Raw genomic sequence first — 14071 nt, 5'->3', positions numbered from 1 at the left:
GCCCTAATGGGGACAAAGCAGTAGTTGCATCCAATATGACGACTAAATTTTACACAGAACCCTCTTGCCCTTCATCTTCCCTCATGACATACAGTTGGGGAATTATGAGTTCACACAAACATCCAGCTGAGAGGACAACAATTATGTATGAAGGAATCATGTCATTTGTTAGGGGGGAGGAGGGAAGAAAATTAATAAACACCATCAGAAATAAATTATAAGTATGCTTTCCCACATGGTTCTTCCATACACATATTACTAGAGTACTACCGGACTAGGTTGAGGGGAAATTGTTCCCACATTATTTGAGTAACAAATAAGGCCTTGGTCACTAACAGGAGCTTAAGGACCTCATATCTTATTTGTACTTAGGCCCATTTGTCTATGGACATGTGACAGTCTCTCTGGCATCTACCTACATTTTTACTCCCTCCTTTCTCCAAGCTCAGGGAAACATATATGAATCTCTCCTCCTCAAAAGTTAAATAAGATGATTGGACTTCATGGCTGAGATGGAATTTCAGTTTGGGTCTCTTTAGCCACACCTACTGGTTCTTTATACACACACACACGCCCATAAATACGAATTATGTTCTTTGCAAATCTCTTGTCTGCAAATAAAGGGCCCTCCCTGTCCTACTTTTTCACAGTTAAAGAAAATGAAAGGAATTCTAGTGAGGAAACAAGTAGTTTCAGTCTTGGGAGTTGTGCCAAATTCTTCCCCCAAAAAACATGACTTTTGCTGAAAGATTTGAAGGAAGTGAGAGAGCTGGCATCATACAGGGGTTCCTTAGTGTCATGTCCATTTTTTCCTTCTTTTTAATCTATGCTTTCTTTTTATTCATAAGACCTTTAATGGTGCCCAAGGTGCTTTCCATTTGCATGAAAACTGCCAGGATAGACTGACAATGTGACCCCTGGGTAATGATCCTGTGGACCATTTCAGGAAACTCAAGACTTAGGCTCAGTGGCAACAGTAACCAATGTCAGCTCACTTGCTGTCTCTCCCACAAAGGGTGAGCAGGTGCCCATTGCCAAAGCTGCAGGTCAGACTTCTTCATGTGGACCATATAAACTTCTCTATCTGCTGCAGTGAATCCCTCTCCTGGCAAATTAGCCGGCTCGGAGTCTTCAGGATTATGTATAAACTACTGGCAAACTCAACAAAATTGCAGAAACGATCCTACCGCAGGCTCCACCTCACCCGTTCAGTGGGACGGAAGTATAATTTAGGGGTGTTGGATCAGGACAGGAAGGTCCAGTGCTAAAAGATAAAGGCGGGGAGGGGTCTTTGCAGCGTTGAAGGATAAGGTGAGGCGCTTCCTATATAGGCATTACGGTAGAAGGGCTGGCCCTCCTCGGTTCCACCTGTCACTACGGCGTAAAGTTTCAGTTTTTCTGGAAAAGTCAATGATTTGGATCGAAGTGGCGGTTGAGGAATCTTTGCATAATTTCTGGGGAATGTAGAGGGAGCTCTACCCACATCCGCTCTAAGCTTGGTCATCATTCTGTGCTTCTGTTCATCCAGGACACTCACACGGGAGTGTCATACCGGGGGGGGGGGGGAGAGAGGAAGGGGGGGACACCCTTTTCCTGACTGAGCTTCCCGGAGGGGTTGCTCGCAGGCTTGCTGCTGCTTCCCAGAGCTCAGCCAAAGTCCCAGCAGCCGTCCGACTGGGAACTGAACGCGCGGGTTCGCCTGCTTCCTGCAACAACACCCCCGCCCGCCCGCCCTCGCCGCCACCCCAAGGGCTGGAGTTTGCAATCCAAATAATGCAGCTGCCGGAAAGAGGCAGCGACTCCGGTTGTTTCCCTCGGCGGGTCACCTGGCCGGCTTGCTGTCGTTCGCCTCCCTTCCACCCCCACCTGTGACTGCCGCTTGTCGGGCGGATTACCTAAACTGAACTAACATGGAGAGGTCGGCGAGTGGCGGGCAGTGCGGCTAAAAGGGCTCGGCGCGCCTTTCCCTCTGCCGCCGCCGCCCGCAGCTCTTAATCCGAAAAGCCTCCTTGATTCAAAAGCCATGGAAGATTGCTGCCTGCCAGATCTACGCGACATCGAGCTCAAGCTGGGGCGCAAAGTCCCCGAGAGCCTCGTGCGCTCCCTGCGGGGGGAGGAGCCGGTGGCCGGCACTGGCGAGAAGGACCGCGAGCAACCCGGCGGAGGACTTGAGCCCGCTCCCGCCGGCTTCTCCGCCTCCCTGGCCCCAAGAGGCCCCGCCATCCTCCGCGGCAACAGCTCCAGCGCCCTAGAACGACTGGAGACCAAACTTCACCTCCTCCGGCAAGAAATGGTGAGTGCAATTCTGGTGCGACCCCAGGGATCTCACCACTAGGTCCCACTCTTTGTTCACGCACAGAAGCCCTTGCCTCCCTCCTGTTGGGAAAGCGATTCTCTGGCCGCCCCCGTTCCCCCGTCACTCGACGAGCCTAAGGTTTCAGAAACCGGGAACAACCTTTCCAGCTGCCTCATTTACAGCAGTAGGGAGGTTTTCATTCGAACTGGAGGTGCGGAAGCAGCGGCGAGCCTCTAATCTGTTTGCGCGAGGGCCCGTGCCTCTGAGCATGTGCGGAACGCATTACCTCCTCCCACCTCCTTTGAGTCGCCACAATCGGCTTCCTGCACACTTCGGCATTATAGACAAGGCTTTCAAGTCATAGGATGGCTGCCCAGACAAGCTTGAGGCTTTCAACCCTTAGCACTGATCGTAGATTCCCCTTCCCCCGCATTACGAAGTTGGCGGCAGGGGTGACGTCTTTCGGTGTGTTAGTTACCAGCAGGCATAGCAAGTGCCTGATTTCAGTGCATTGGTGAGCAGGTTAATGGTACGGTCCAAAACTGATAGGGAAGAAGGGAAGCTGCTGCTACCTTTTCGCTGAAGCTGTCACATTTCTGATTTTTTTTCCCGGAACCGGGAGTAGTACAGGAAGTTCTCTTGCAGCCACGCCCTTTCAAAGTGTTAGATGCTAATTTGGTCGGGATATGTACCTTTTACCAAAGCTTCTCTATCGGTTCCTAGAATCTCAGCATTGTCTGAGAATCGCTCGCCTTGGATGCTATAAAATCCTGCCCTTTTTCAAACGGATGTATTTTGAAATAGGAGATGTGTCCTAATTGCGGGCTTGACACACTTTTTATCATACTCCAAATCAGACTACTTCTCATTTCAAAATGGAAAAATAAAATATTGACAGAGGGAGATTGTTTCCATAAATACTTTCCAACTAAGGGAGTGGCCAACAGAATGTTTTGACATAGTTTGGAATTCGTGTGCCATTTAACCTGGAAAGGGATCCAGCCTCTCTTTTCTTCCTGAATACAGTTGTAGTACCAAGGCTGAATCCCAGAATGTTTTGAAATAATAATGAAGAAAAGTGCCACTGAACATATGCAGAGTATCTTTACTTCACAGCCATACAGTTAGACCTGATTTAAAAGGGACAGTGTCTTCATTAGCTTGCCAGCACAATATTCACAAGGACCACAGGGTCTCTGGGGTTCCAACTGAGTACATGTAGCTTGTTTTGTGTAGGTTGTAACACAGTTTAAATGAGACTTTGAGCTGGTGTGGAGTTGTACAGTAAAGCACTTTTGCCTTACCAGCATGACATTTAAATCAGACCTTAGATTAAGCCGCAGAACCTATCTTTAAGAAATTAAATGTTGTCAGGCAGAGTTATCCCAGTGGGGACCTGTGTCTTACTGCATTATCTTGGGGTTAACTGTTCTTTACGAGATAAATGAACAGGTTTTCCATGAAAAATAATGGGAAATTGTGAATGCCTGCTCCGTTTTTATAAGGAAAAAAGACCCAGCAGTCTCAAAGTACTCTTGCCTATTAGCATCACCATGTCCTTCTTGGCAGTTGGGTAAATGACACATTTCTCTAATCCCTTTTGAGGCCAGCTGTATATGTATTGGTAACTGAGAGCCACTGCGGTACAATCACTGGAATTTTGGACTAGGCCTTTGAAGGCATCAGTTCAAAGCCACTTACCATGAAATTTACTGGGTGATAGGGTTGCCAGGTCTGTGTAGGAAAATACCTAAAGACTTTGGGGGTGGATCCAGAAGAGGGTGGGATTTGGGGTGAGGAGGGGCTTCAGCATGGTACAATGTATAGAGTCCACCCTTCAAAGCAGCCGTTTTCTCCAGGCGAGCTAATCTCTGCCAGCTGGAGATCAATTGTAAAAACCGAAGATCTCCAGGTCCCACCTGGAGGCTGGCAACCCTACTGGGTAATCTTGGGCCAGTCCTCCTCATAGCCTATCCTACTTGACAGGGTTGTGGGGAGGATGAAATGGCACAGGAGACTGAGAATAAAAACAGTCAATACATATGACCATCATCTTACCCCCTACCTGAGTCCCACCTTGCTTGACCCGTGCAGCACAGTTGGACTACTCGCTGAAAAGAGTACATGAGACACATGGGCCAGGTAGCAACTGTAATCAAAACCCAGACTAGGCTCAGGCTGGTCTTTGCTTTGGGCTGAGATAATGGTTGTAAAGTGTCATCTAGCAACACTTGGCAAATTGCTCTTCTGCACTGTTCAGCTGTTCAATTCCTGTGCAACTCTGAGAACACGTGTCATGTCATGAGGCAGTAAAAACATGGCATTTAGTGGTGATGAGGCAGTATATTTAACTACTCTGAAGCTACTAAAGAGAACAGACTTACATTACCTTATCTATTCAGCAGGCCTGGCAGTTGCATTGCCACTCACATCTAACCATGCCAAAACTACTTGAAGGTAAACTGTCAGATTCAAACTACAGGCTACAGTAACTTGTGTAATGCAAGATTCTACCAATCTGCATATAAGATTGATGCTGTTTTGAAAGGGAAATCTGACATATAGAAACTTAGGTGTCTGTGTAATGAACTTGCAGTTCTGGGCCCAATCAAGCGTTCATGGGTTGCAGGAGCTGTGTGGAGAGCTGGTGTTTCATAGTACTTAGAGTAGGAGATCCCCTATCTTATTGAATGTATGGGCACTTTCAGAATTTTGAGAACTGCTAGTGGGCACTGGGCACCACCACAAAATGGCTACCATGGAAAACTCATCAGTCCACAAAATGGTTGTCATGAGGCCTGGAGGTACTCAGAAGGTATTTTGAGGTTCCATGTCAGGGACCCACCTGTGACAGTTGTTTCCAAATGGATGCATCAGGCAGATAAAACGCTGATGCCTCATGGCAGGGCTTTTATTGGGAAAAAAAGCCCAGCAGGAACTTATTTGCATATTAGACCACACACCCCTGACATTGCCATTGTTTCACACAGGGCTTTTTGATAGGAAAAGCCCAGCAGGGACTCATTTGCATATTAGGCCATTTGCATATTAGGCCATTTGCATATTAAGCCAACCGGAATTGCATTCCTATGTGTTGCTGCTCAAAAAAAGCCCTGCCTCCTGGGCTTTTCTAAAAAATCTTTGTCTCCATGAAAATGATGGGAAAGCAGGACTGGCTGTTTGCTTTGAGACAGAAGAAAACTGGTACTAGGAAGCACATCAGCAGATACTGTGGTGCCCATTGGGCACCACATTGGGAATAACTGTGTTGCTTCATTAGGGGTGTATGGCTACATCCCTGATGAAGCAAATTAGGTGACTTTGGACAGTTGCTGTCTGTTTTTTGGCTTAACTTGCCTCACAGGATTGTTGTGAGGATAAAATGAAGGAAAGCCATGTATGCCACCCTGAGCTACTCATAGAAAGTGTGAATTAATGTAGTAGATACAGGCAGTCTGTCAGTGGCCGTTGGCTGTAATAGCCACAAAGGACCTTCCATGTTCAACAGCAATGTATAGATGTGATCACTATATCAATGCAATTTACAGACTGCTTATGAAGACAGGGGCAATTGACCTTGCATGCATGGTTGTCAGCTTCTAGAAGTGTTGGGCTGACCACTGTACTGAGGAGACTGTGCTCTGATTCAGCAAAGAAACTTATATTTTTAGTGACTCTGAGAGTGCTACTGTTCTCATGAATCTCTGAACTGGGCCTTGTTTTGCTTACTTGCTTTGGCTCTCTTTACCAGCAGCATTTCAAGGATATTATCTTGAAATCACAACTCCCCACCTGTCTGTTAAATAAGGGATTGGGGGATCGTTCAGTTATGCACCCTTGCTAGATATTCTACTATTTGGATTATACCAAGATGTCATTATTCTCTCTGTGGTACTGTGAAACTCAATCAGGAAAAACAGTTCTGGTGTTGTTGACATAACTGCTCTCACACTGAAATGATGGGTGTTAACTTAGTTAAGAAGTTAGTTAAGAACCTTCACTTCAGCAGTTCTCCAGTTCTTGAACTTAAGAAATCAGAGGCTGAAGTAATGAATAAGTTGTTCATTATGCAGGCCTATATTTTACTCAACCATCTTCCCTTCCTTGTGCAGTCTTAACAGCAACTGTTGTGGGGAAAATACATTGCATCCCAATTCCTAATTGTGAGGAACTGCAAAATGATAACTTGCAAAATTCTTCATACTTTTGACAGTTCTGCAGAATTTCTACTTTGTAATAACAAGGCCTGGTTATCAGAGCAAATATTTCCTTAAAATTCTTGCAGAAGTTAAAAAAAAAACTAGAAGAACCCTGAGTATTATTGTGGTTCTCCCTTGGAAAAAGAAGTGCATTAGATCAGCATGTAAAAGCTTGGCTGCTTTTGGAATATGTAGAGTGTTCCAAGTCCTTTATCAATGACTTGGTGTTTGCATTTTGAGACTGTACACAGTGCATAACTTTATGTTCATTCACATCACTTTTCCTGACCTGTTCTGCCCTTTCTGAATCCTGAAGAAATTGATGAGATGGATTAGATCCATGTGTAATGGGTGGAGGGGAGTTGGCATTTGCAGAGCAGGTCAAGAATCTGGAGGTGCTCATAGACCCAGCTTTAATGGGGGGGAGAGGTCTGAAGGCTTACGTAGCTGCCAAGACTGCCTTCTATCATCTGCATCTGGGTCATCTGCTCTTACTTACCTTTAACTGATCTGGCTATGCTGACTCATGCTTTTGAAACCTTGTTGTTGGGAAAGCTGTAGTATGTCCTACATTGAGCTTCCCTTGAAGACAATCTGGAAACTTCACCTGGTTCAGAATGTGACAGCCTGACTGTTGTTGGCCTAGCTAGCAGGCACATATCTTGTGTATCTTAAAACAGCTGCATTAGCTGCCAGTTAGTTTCTGAGTTAAATTCAAAATGCTGGTAATATGACCTTTAAATCCCCTTCACAACCTAGGGTCACATATCTGAAGGGTCATCTCCTCCCATATGTCCCCATGGGCCAACTACGGTTCTCAGGCTGCCATCAATTGGCTGTTCCCCCACTTCAAATGGCCCACTCAGCATCAGCCAGAGCCCAAGTCTCCCTCACTGCAATTGCCACTCTGTGGAATTACTCCTGTGAAGAGGTGTGAGGAACTCTAGAAATCTTCAGGAGATACTTCAAGGCCATTCTGTTTCCCAGGGGTTTTAATGGGAGTGTACACTGCAGGGAGCCGGCTCAAGGTTGACTCAGCCTTCCATCCTTCTGAAGTCAGTAAAATGAGTACCCAGCTTGCTGGGGGTAAAGTATAGATGACTGGAGAAGGCAATGGCAAACCACCCCATAAGAAGTCTGCCGTGAAAACGTTGTGATGTGATGTCATCCCAGAGTCGGAAACGACTGGTGCTTGCACAGGGGACTACCTTTACCTTTTTAAACTGCAGGGGGGTTATTTTTTAACAATATTTGTTTTATAGCAAGGAGCTAGGATTGGAGTTTTTTGTTATTTTATTTTGTCGATTTAAACTGATAATTATTATTTGTAAGATGTCTTATGCTACGAGGCAAGGCAGTATATAAACATTGTAATTAATAACTCGGTGTAAAACTGTAAATTGCTCAGACAATATTCTCAGTGTGTGGCAGGGGGGGAAGCATGCATTAAAACAATAACATATATATAACACTTTAAATGTTTTCCAAGTGCTTTATATAAATCCAGCACTGTAGAGTGTGTCAGTATAATTATCCACCTATTGCAGATAAGGGGAAGGGCCTGAGAAAGAATAGCTTGCCTAAGACCCTCTAGGGTGTTTGTGGCAAAAATAAGATTTGGACTAGGGCCTTTTTATTTTGGGGGGGGGGGGCAAAGCCGTTTCTTTGATACCAACAAAAAAAAATCTAGTGATAGGAACACTGGTTAAGCAAGTATTTTCAATTTTTGAAGAAAAAATTGATTTTGTATATCTGATACCACAAGAGCAACTCAGCTCTCAAAATAGATTTTCTTCGCCTGTCATCTTCTCCAGCCCCCTCCACCTCCTGAAAAGCTGTTCTGGAGTAGGGGACCCTTGGGGACAGGATGGAAAGCAGTGTGGAGGCTGTATTTCAAGTGAGAATTGCATGCTGATCATGCAAGGACACCTTGGGATCCAACAATGTGCCCTTAGATATTTGTCTCACATGCTTTAATCATGTTTGTTTTGCATTGGCCCTTTCAGAAGATGTGATAATTTGGATGCTGCCAGGCCAAACCATGTATATACAATTGTGTTTTGTATACAGAGATGGATTGATAATGGGAGATGGCCTAATTAACATTTCTCCAGAACACCGATGTTTGTACAAATTATTTCCCAGCTGCCTGCTTAAACTGCTCTTAAGTCAACCAGCTTCCTTAATTGAATAATTAAGTATTCCCACAAAAGAAGTTATAAACTCAACACCCTAAACATTCCCACAGGTGGAGAGCAAGGCATAGTGAAGACAGTGAAGTACATTGAACTGTGGAATGAAGCAAAGCCCTCCTGTGGGAAGGGGGGAGTGATGGATTGGCAATTTGCTGTGACAAACTAGGAAGAGTTCCCCTCCACCTGCTTGCAGAGCTCTTTAAGAACCTGTCCTTTATCTCCTTCTCCTCTATCAGCGAAGAGAACAAAAGATTTATTTATTTATTTATTCATTCATTCATTCATTCATTCATTCCGTCCTCCCACCGAAGGCAGGCTCAGGGCGGCTCACAAATACTATCATTTTCACTCATTGTGCATGTGGAATGGGAGTCTTTCCTCATTAAGTGGCCTATCCTGTAAATCCTCTCAGTTCCAACCATGGTTATGCCTTGAAAAGAAGAGACCACTACTATACAGGTCCCTATATTATGATAAAATGTGGTTTGCTTAAACCACAGTTTGTGCAGCAAACTGTGGTTAGTCTACTATATGAGAGTCCTTTCTGCTTTTTGCCTCCTCCACATCTCTCAGGAGGAAGACGACTTCCCTGTATTGTGCTCTCTGTGGCTAGGTAGCTACAAATCTAAGATAGTGCTGCTCCACAGACCTGTGGTTTATGAATTCAGATGCCACAGCATCCCACAGTGAGTAAAGACTGTGCTTAGCAAATGCAGCTATAGATTGCAGTTTCATGCCAACTAAAACTTGTTTTACCTGCATTCAGACATCACAAATAACTAGGGTTTATTTAAACCATGGTTTATAATTTTTATTTTTCATGAAGTTTCCTTTTCAAAAATAAGAATAAAGCTGTCTTCAGATTTCAGACTTTTGAAACAGTCAGCTGCTATACTGCCAAATTTATTTCCACAATCAGAATGCAAAACCTCTACAGCAGGGCTTAGGGAACTTTTAGAAAAAGATAATAATGACAATTATTTTAATTAGATCACAGCCAAGTGACAAAAATTTCTCAGCATACAGTCTACATGCTATCAATCTTTATTTTTAAAGAAGATGTAATAGATTTGAAGCTAGAAAATACTCTGAAGTATGCATAAAGTCAGTTGTTACAATGATGTAAAGCCATACCATGCTACACGCCCACTTCAGGGGGATCCTTGACAGCAGCTGCAAAAATGTTTTATATTAATATTACTGCCAAAGGTTTGTTTTCTCATTTAACCCATTTTTAAAATCCATTACATCATATTGAGAATGGAAAAACCACTTTGGGAAAGAACAATTTTGGAATGATAGCACTTAATTATTCATTTGTTTAACAGATGATAATTCCTTGTGATCGTATTTAAGTGTTGTTTACTAGAGAAAAGGAAAGAGGGTAAATTTGATATTCATGCAAGTTCAAAACAATGCTGTCAGCAAGCTGATGTATCAGTTCCTGAGATGAGCTGTTATCCATTCATTATTGTTAAGATAGCCAGTCTGAATAGGTACTCAGCAAAATGTCTACATGTGTTGGGAGTGGAAGTTTATAGAATGGTTATTAATTATTATTAATCAGATAACTGAAAATGGGCTAAGTGCCTTGGAGACCTTTCATGAAGTTGTCCACCTAGCCAAAAATTTCTCAATTTATCCAAGAAAGGATCTAAACAGATAAATGTGAAACCAATAGAGGCACAGCAGCTGATTTTGATGTGGATACTAGGATGGAAGACTTGGGACAATTCTGTCCTCCTGAAGATGGTGGAAAGGGGAGGGCCTTTGGGTTCCATGCTGGGTTTTATGGTGATTTTCTTGTAGCTCTTAGAGTTTATTTGGTCTGTTGATGACTTTGATTAATAATGGCTGTCTTGTTGATGCTGTCATTTTAATCAAAACTGGAAGATGTCTTCAGAATGCATGCTAAAAACAGGATCTGAATAAATAGTGGAGATGGAGTGCTTGCCATAAACCCTTAATAAATGTAGGCTGATTCATGGTCTCAGTTCTACATATGCTGTATCATGTGTAGGCTCACATTCTCTAACTGCACATGTGTTATTACCTCCTCATAAGGCCAGTTCCTGTGGCCTAAAAAAGAAGTGAAAGGACTGTGGAAATCCAGAGCATTACTGTTGGCAGTACATGCCAACAGTATTCAGGCCAGAAGAAGAGGAGGAGGAGATTAGATTTATATCCCACCCTTTACTCAGAGTCTAAGAGTGGCTTGCAATCTCCTTCCCTTGATCTCCCTACAACAGACACTCTGTGAGGTAGGAAGGGCTGTGCAAGTTCTTTTGAAAACTGCTCTTGAGATAACACCTCTGACTGCTCTTGGGATAACAGCTCTGACTGACTGACCCAAGATCACTCAGCAAGTGCATGTGGAGTGGAGAATCAAACCTGGTTCTCCCACATTAAAGTCCATGCACTTAACCACTACACCATAGGGCAGGGAGTCTTGCAGGTACATCAAGACTCCCTGCCTAATGGCATCTACAGCTGTTCCTGATTTGACCCTGCATAAACCACCATTATAAGATGCTGTTAGATCCACCCTGGAATATACTAAGGATCTTTTCAGATAACTAGAGTACAATTTTATTCAAAACTAATTAATATGAGCAAACAAAACATAATAAGGTCCCACCAGAGTACTTCATAAGCAACTAACCTAGTCTGTTAAGAGAGAGAAAGTGATAAGTAAAACTTGGCTTGGAACCATGACAGATTCGGGCACTCTGAAACTAGAACAAAATGTGGTATAGATTTCTGAACATTGCAGTATCTCCTGAATTTTACAGTCAGATCTTTCTGTGCATTGCCAGTAGCAGAGAAGTAGCCAAATGAACAGAATACCATGGAGGATCCCAAATGGTAGTGTTATGTCCTGCTTAATGCTTTTGGAGCATGGAGGCAACAGAGTACAATGCAGAGTAGTTCACTGCATCAAGTATCCATTGTTTTATTTTCACACACACACAGTTGCAGTGCCAGTGCAGTGCTGGGTCTGAGGGGCTTTAGAGGCAGGTGGAGACAGGTGAGCCAGGTGACAACATGAAGTGCCAGGCTTGAGGTTGCATATCCCCCCAGCTATTGCTTTGGCAGCCATAACAAATAGTACAAACTTGGGCTAGCATTCTGTCACCTTTGACAAGGGTACGTAATACTGGTCCTTTCACTGATGATGCACAAATTCTTGTTGTTAACATGTTTCAGGTATTCTTAAAATTATAAACGTATAGAGGAAATAAATTTGTTTTTATTTGCTTGTATACATCATGAATAAAAATAGATTTGGAGATGCTAGCATGCTGTTTTGTTGACTTCCAAGACATGGCTGAATCATGGAAGCAAACTGTGCATCAGTTGTGGAATGGAATTTTAAAAATGCAACAAAAATAAGCTTTTTTATAAATTGAACTAGTGGAGGAGAGAAAGTACCAGAAGTGTTCCTTGCCTGCAATGCCATTTCAACTAGGGCTGGCTCAGTGAGGACAAAATCTGTAGGTTTCTCTAGACCCCCCTTTCCAGTGACAAAATACTTGGGCAATACAGGCCTCTGCTTACAACGCAGCGGCTGAACAGATCGCTGGATTGTCAGGCTCCCTCCCACTAAGTGCTGCCCACCCACAAAGTCATAAACTGTCTTGCCAGCTTTGGGCTCTCCTAGGCTATATAATTCTCATATGCAGAGAACAACACTTTTTTTTAAACTCTCCAATTAAGTTAAGTATATATACATCCACATCTATTTTTAAACCTTAATTCATCAGTTTCTCATGACCCAACTGAGCGCTCTTTTGATCATAGGTCTGTAGAGCAAGGCTCTAAACCAATTAGATTAAGAGGGATCAGCAGCTCAGAATACTTGCTTACCTACCCAAATTCAGGCATGAGCCAGAGTTGGCTTACTCATGCTGCACATGTTACATTGCATCACCTCCACCATGACGCCAAGGAAACAGCAAAGGAAAACATTTATAGCAAGAAAGGAACAGATAACATGGAGGTTTCAGGGCCATCTTCTGAAGGTTTATATTATCCAACTTCAGTCTGGATACTGCTGCTCAAGACAGATGTCCAAAATGCATCCTAATGAATCTGTTGTGTACCATCTGTTCTCAAATTTTCTGACACCAGCAGCCACTCCTTATCACCGGGCATTGACCTAAATGTTTACACTTGTATTATCATGTCTGGCTACATCAGTAAGTTTGTATTAGGGATTTTCTGAGCTTGTCTTTTCATTTCCTGCAATGGGAAATGTGTGCCACATAAATTGCCAATATTTCCCCTTTCTTAAACTGCAGCAGCAACTGTACAAACTCAGAACACTTTTAAAGATCTCCAGCTCTACATGCCATCCTTTCTCCCTGTTTCATAAGGACAATAAAGGAAAAGGGAAACCAATAGCTCTCTTTTAGTCCTTGGGACCCTACTAGTGCCATCTTCTAGACATGTTTTTTTATTACCTGCAGTCCAGGATCCTTCAGTGCAGTGATGCATTAGCCCTCTGTTGATGCTAATTTTATGCATGCCTGCTCTTTTATACATGTTTTTAAAGGGTATCTATGACTTAGACTATAACCTTGACTTTACTTATGTGTTCTCAAAGCAGTGACTTTTATTAGACCATGCTCCTATTTTCTGCAGCCAATATTCTCATGTCTGTATGCATTGGGGTTTTTTTTGCATGTTCACACACCTCCATACTTTACCCAGTACTGCAGTTTGGTAATTTTAGACTTTGGATTTAATTATTTTAGCCTCCCCCATTTCCATCATTAATGTCAGATGTTTTACAAGCTACAATTCCAAGACTGCACTGGAGAAATAAATTGGAGGAGTCAGAATGGAGATGGACTCGGTGGAACTCTTCCATTGCTAGCTACAGCCTGCATTCCAGCCTAGGGTTGCTAATTCCATCTTGGGAAATTTCTGGAGATTTGGGAGGAGGGTGCTTGGGGACGGTAGAGTTTGGGGATAGAACTCATTGGCTAAATATTGCCACAGAATATGCCGTCTAAACCCATGTCTTCTAGGGCACTGGTTTCTCTAGTCTAGAGATCAACTGTAATTATGGGAGAACTCCAGGCTCTACCTTGAGGTTGGTAGATGGTTGCCTGGAATTACAACTGATCTCCAGTCTACAGAGATCAGTTCCCTTGGTGGACTCTCTCTGATGAGGTCCATCGCCTCTGCTCTACCCCTAAATTGCTGAGTTTTTCATAACCCTGAGTTGGCAACCCTAAATTGGTAATCTTATCTTCCCCTATTTCCAGTTGAGCTGAAGTACTTAGGCCTATGCTCCAAAATTTGCCTCTAATGGTTCCATTCCCTTTATTGGAAAATTTCACCTGTACAATAGCATTCACTGCATAAAGTCTGGA

The 14071-nt window shown here is 43.4% G+C and overlaps 1 protein-coding gene across 1 annotated transcript in view; it reads left to right on the top strand.

The window, feature by feature from the left end:
* Positions 1-1281: 1281 nt before the first annotated feature.
* Positions 1282-14071, top strand: part of LURAP1L (leucine rich adaptor protein 1 like) — a 41530-nt gene continuing 28740 nt past the window's right edge. The window contains exon 1 of the mRNA XM_060237315.1: positions 1282-2293. Coding sequence (XP_060093298.1) covers positions 2024-2293 — 270 coding nt within the window. The 5' untranslated portion in view covers positions 1282-2023. The remainder of the gene's footprint in view (positions 2294-14071) is intronic.

This window comes from Heteronotia binoei, chromosome 4 (assembly GCF_032191835.1).
Source record: "Heteronotia binoei isolate CCM8104 ecotype False Entrance Well chromosome 4, APGP_CSIRO_Hbin_v1, whole genome shotgun sequence".
NCBI classification, from domain to species: domain Eukaryota; kingdom Metazoa; phylum Chordata; class Lepidosauria; order Squamata; family Gekkonidae; genus Heteronotia; species Heteronotia binoei.
The sequence above is the reverse complement of the archived record's forward strand: the minus strand, read 5'-3'. Positions and strand labels throughout refer to the sequence as shown.